This window comes from Bison bison, unplaced genomic scaffold, assembly GCF_000754665.1.
Source record: "Bison bison bison isolate TAMUID 2011002044 unplaced genomic scaffold, Bison_UMD1.0 scf7180017864213, whole genome shotgun sequence".
Lineage (NCBI taxonomy): Eukaryota > Metazoa > Chordata > Mammalia > Artiodactyla > Bovidae > Bison > Bison bison.
The window spans coordinates 1,821,858-1,826,791 of NW_011494785.1; the positions used below are offsets into that span (position 1 = coordinate 1,821,858).

The 4,934-nt window shown below is 54.7% G+C and overlaps 1 protein-coding gene across 1 annotated transcript; it reads right to left on the bottom strand.

The window, feature by feature from the left end:
* Positions 1 to 2,447: 2,447 nt before the first annotated feature.
* KCNA5 (potassium voltage-gated channel, shaker-related subfamily, member 5) lies at positions 2,448 to 4,928 on the bottom strand. Its single transcript, XM_010844985.1, has one exon. The coding sequence runs from the start codon at positions 4,504 to 4,506 to the stop codon at positions 3,292 to 3,294; it is 1,215 nt and encodes a 404-aa protein (XP_010843287.1). The 5' UTR covers positions 4,507 to 4,928; the 3' UTR covers positions 2,448 to 3,291.
* Between the last annotated feature and the right edge of the window lie 6 nt (positions 4,929 to 4,934).

Here is a 4,934-nt window from a genome sequence, read left to right on the forward strand (position 1 = left end):
AAGTGCTTCCATCATTAACAAGAGAATAAGTCACAGCCTAACCCCACAAGAAGATTTCCCAAGGGCTGGTCTTCTGTTTCATTTTCCCTCCAGGGAGTACTCCAGGCAGGGAAGGTCAAGGAGCTGGGGCTTTAAAGCATAAGACTTTTTCTTTCTGAACCTGTCCTTGATTAGGGTTCACCCAGCATATGGGCAGGAGAAGAAAAAGTAGGTGGTAAAAAAAACCAGGGCCACATGCTCTGCAGGAGAGCAGCTGTCCTTAGATAAAGGCACCACACCGGTCCATCCCTGCTGGGCAGGTGTGTGCCAAGTCGCGTCAGTCATGTCCGACTTTTTGCAACCCTACAGACTGTAGCCCGCCAGGCAACTCTGTCTGTGGGATGCTTCAGGCAAGAATACTGGAGTGGGTTGTTGCCATGCCCTCCTCCAGGGCATCTTCCCTACTCAGGGATTGAACTCGAGTCGCCTTCTCTGGCAGGTGAGTTCTTTACCACTAGCGCCACCTGGGAAGCCTGGAGGCTGCCAAGGCTGGTAGATTCTAAACCCAGGGATGGTTTCCTGCTGTGGGAGCCAAGAAGCAACATCTGAATAAAGGTTTGGCCGGGACTATTAGATCTAATCTCCTCCGGAAGGAAAATCAAGGACGGCAGTGAAGGGGAGGGGGGAGAGAGGACAGGAAGAGCCTCCTTGCCTCAGGTGACCTGGGTAAGACTTGACATTCACACTCCTTTCCTGCCAATCACGTAAACAGAGAAACCACCATGATGGTGGGAGTGAAACTGGGGGACCCATTTCCAGAACCATAGCAACAGGTGCACTGAGAAGACAGAGAGATTGAAATACCTTCACTGCCCTTGGGGGCCCTCCCAGTGCCCCAAGATGGGTACCACTAGCCTCGGGGATGCAACAGGGGACTGATGTCCCTCTGGAACCACCTGCATCCCCTTCGTAAACCTGTGGACAGCGCCCCTCATCCCACACAAAATAGAGACACAACGCTCTCATTCCTGCCCCCTCCATCCCCAAGGTTTTGTATAAGCTTGTACCTTTTACCGGACAATCTAAAGAGCCGTTCAGTCTCTTTGGACCAACACCTGACAGGTACCTGGACTCATCTGAGGCCTGGGTGGCCACAGTTCTCTCTTTGTGGCTCGAGCCTAAAGGAAACGGCCTTCAGGGCAAGGGCGGTGCCTTCTCTTTTATCTTCAAGGGAGAGTGGAACCGAAGGGGTGACCGCATCCCAGCCAGGAAGGGTGCATTAAACCACATCAGTTGGGAAGCCACAGAGGGGTTGGAGGTGAGATGGTGTGGAGGAGAGCTCGGGCAAGAGGCCCCGCTTTTAGGAGGATTGTAAATTACAAATAAACAGCAAGTCCCCACTCGCCCTCCTTGATTTCTGCGTGTAATGTGAAACAACAGAGCCCCAGGCACAGTCCTTCTGCTTCCTTCTCCGATGTGATGTTCACAGTTCCCGGCTGGAAATGACTCCAGGCGGTCACAGACAGGCTTTTACTCCTGCGTGGGCATCTCGTTTAAATCCACAAACCTAAGACATCAATCTCCTAGATCCTCCTCCTCCCCTCCGTCTCCCAAACTTGAATGTGCCCCGCAACTAGCCATCAGGCTCGCTGTGGTCATGGGGGCTATGTGGTTGTGGACCACCAGCCCACCCTGGTGAGGATGCCAAACCACCAGTCTTTGGATTGTTCAGCAGAAAAAAATAAAAACAACAGCAGGAATCAGGAACCCCTGGTGGATAACTAAGCCCAGAGAGACGTTGCAGCCAGCGTTACACCTGCTGCGATGTTTTGTCAGTATCATCCGATGACAAGGGAACAAAGGGATTTGTTGTGAATTTAGAGATTACTCAGGGCAAGGTTACAATCTGTAGAAATCAGCCCTTAATGTGGACAAACAAATCCTTCCAGCCTCTCTCTGCCTCCATCTGCTACAAAGGCAATTCATCCTTCTCTGCTTCACCATGGTTTGGTAGGGTGGGAATATAATAATAAGGTGCTGCCTCCTCCCTCTGTGATTTTCCCATCAGGGCTACACTTTTTCGGAGAGGTCTCCTGTTTGGGAGAACCAAGCTTTTTTCTCAGAGCTGAGAATCATGTTCAGTAGGGCTTAAAACCTGCAGACAAAGGCTGGAAAACCCAGCCCCAGGAGACAGCAGCGGGGCTGCAGGCAGGAGGGAGGAGGGGAGGGTCTGGTCATCGTTTGCCTTTTAACTCCATCCACACACCACGCTGACAGCTGGGTCTAAAGCCATCTGGGAGTGTGTGTGTTCTAACCACCTGAGACAAACAGAATCCACCCCTTTGTTTTCAAGGCACAGAGGGGGCCCAGCAAAGAGATGTCAATGATCAAACCATGAACTTTCCAAGCCCTCCTCCACCCCAGTCAAGTTTGCTCTGACTCCAGAACCATAAACAGTGAGGGACAGACTATTTTTTTTTTTAATTTCCAAAGATACATCAGCTGTGGAAAAACTAACACTTGCCTTAATCGAGTAACATTTTATTTCCTGGGATAAAAATTCAAAAGGATGAATTATCAGAAGTCTTCCTCCTACATCATTAAAATGCTTTTTGAAGAAAGTTACAAGAATTGTTTAAGGCGCACAGAAAAAAGTTAGACTTGCCTTTCTTCCAGAGCATTGCCTGCCTTAGACACGAAGCACCAACACTACATCTCAGAAAAGAGAGGCTTACTGACACAGGAACTAGAACGGCCAGAAGTATCGCAGGAGAACACCACAAAACCCATCTCTTCCATAAATACAACATACGTCTTGAAAATATATCCAAAATATCTCCATCTGAACTGCGGTACAAAAATCTACTCTCCAGCCATAAAAATAATATTTCCCCTTATACACAAATATAATCATCTGAAAAGCAAATCTAGAACACAGAGATGTGAGGAGGGGTTTTACAAAATCCCTGGAGATCTGGGCTATTTAAAGTCATTTTTGTTTGGGTTGTCCCTCTGCTGGGTGTAGGAAACTGGCTACAAAGACGTCCATCTTACAGCGCTCACCATTTCAACAGCTCCTGCGTCATGGAATGTGGTAGTTTTTAAAAATAGGCGACCCTTGGGGTCATGGAAAGAAGAGGAAAAATGAGGGGATCAAGGTGGAGGGGGAGGCAGGAGGGGAGCAGTGAGAGAAGAGGGACAGACCCAGGTACAAGGGTGGGCTTGAAATACTCTGCGGTGTCAAGTAGATCCCCAGGGTCAGAAGGCCTCTGCTGTCCCCAGCCCGTGGCCAGATGTCTGCCTGGGACCCCCTTACAAATCCGTCTCCCGGCTGGTGTCCAGGCAGAGGGCATACAGCGATCTCCGCAAATCCACATTGCTCTTGGCCTTGAGGTTACACTTCTCCAGGGAGCAACTGCCCCTTCGAGAGCCATCCGCGTTTTCCAAGGACCCTGCCACCTTGCAGAGGGACCCCTTGCTCCAGCTGGCCTTTCGCTGGCCCCCGCCTGCCAATCCAGTCCCCTGGCTCTGACTGCCCTGTTCTTCCTTAACGGCTGCCGGCTCCTCGTGGTCCGTCTCCCGATGGTAGAAGTAGTTGAAGTGGGAGACAATGACCGGCACGGGCAGGGCGATGGTGAGGACCCCAGCGATGGCACACAGGGAGCCCACGATCTTGCCCCCCACGGTGACGGGCCTCATGTCCCCATAGCCCACTGTAGTCATGGTGACCACCGCCCACCAGAAGGCATCTGGGATGCTGGAGAAATGGGTCTCCTGGTTGTCGGCCTCTGCGAAGTAGACGGCGCTGGAGAAGAGGATGACCCCAATGAAGAGGAAGAAGATGAGCAGGCCCAGCTCCCGCATGGAGGCCTGCAGCGTCTTGCCCAGGATCTGTAGCCCCTTGGAGTGGCGGGACAACTTGAAGATGCGGAACACGCGGACCAGGCGGATCACTCTGAGGATGGCCAGGGACATGGCCTGCTGCCCGTTCTGGCCGCCCCCGCCCCCCGGCTGCTGCTGCTCCACCAGCTCGGTGCCCAGGGTGATGAAGTAGGGGAAGATGGCCACCACGTCGATGATGTTCATGATGTTCCGAGAGAACTCGGCCTTGCTGGGGCAGGCGAAGAAGCGCACCAGCAGCTCAAAGGTGAACCAGATGACACACGTGGTCTCCACGATGAAGAAGGGGTCAGCGAGGGTCCTGGGCAAGAGAGGCGCCACCGTGGGGCCGGAAGGGGGCGCTGCGGCCCCGCTGCCATTGGGCCCCCTGTGGGGTCCCGGGGGCTGGTGGGGGACCGGGGGATGGCGCAGCAGCTCGCGTTCATCCCGGAACTCGGGCAGCGTCTCCAAGCAGAAGGTGATGATGGAGATGAGGATGACTAGGACCGAGACGATGGCAATGGCCCGTGCAGAGCCCGAGCTCTCCGGGTACTCGAAAATCAGCCACACCTGGCGCTGGAACTCGTTGCGGGGCAGGGGCTTCTCCTCTTCCTTGATGAAGCCCTCGTCCTCCCGGAAGCGCTCCATGGCCTCCTCCCCCAGCTGGTAGAAGCGGATCTCGTCTGCGAACACGTCCAGGGAGACGTTGACTGGCCTGCGAAGCCGGCCCCCCGACTGGTAGTAGTAGAGGATGCCGTCGAAGCTGGGCCGATTGCGGTCGAAGAAGTACTCGTTTCTCAGCGGGTCGAAGTAGCGCAGGCGCTTGGCCGGGTCCCCGAGGAGCGTGTTGGGGAACTGCGCCAGGGTGCCCAGCTGCGTCTCAAAGCGCAGCCCCGAGATGTTGATGAGGACGCGCTGGTGATGGAGGGACCCCGGGCCCAGCACCTGGTCCCCGCCACGCCCAGGCGGGGTCGCCTTCTCCGTCCTCTTCCTCCGGAGGCCGCGGGCTAGCCTGGGGCAGCTCCTGGCGCGGTGGTGGCGCCGGCCGGCCTCCCGGGTCCGCGCCCCTCTCCCCG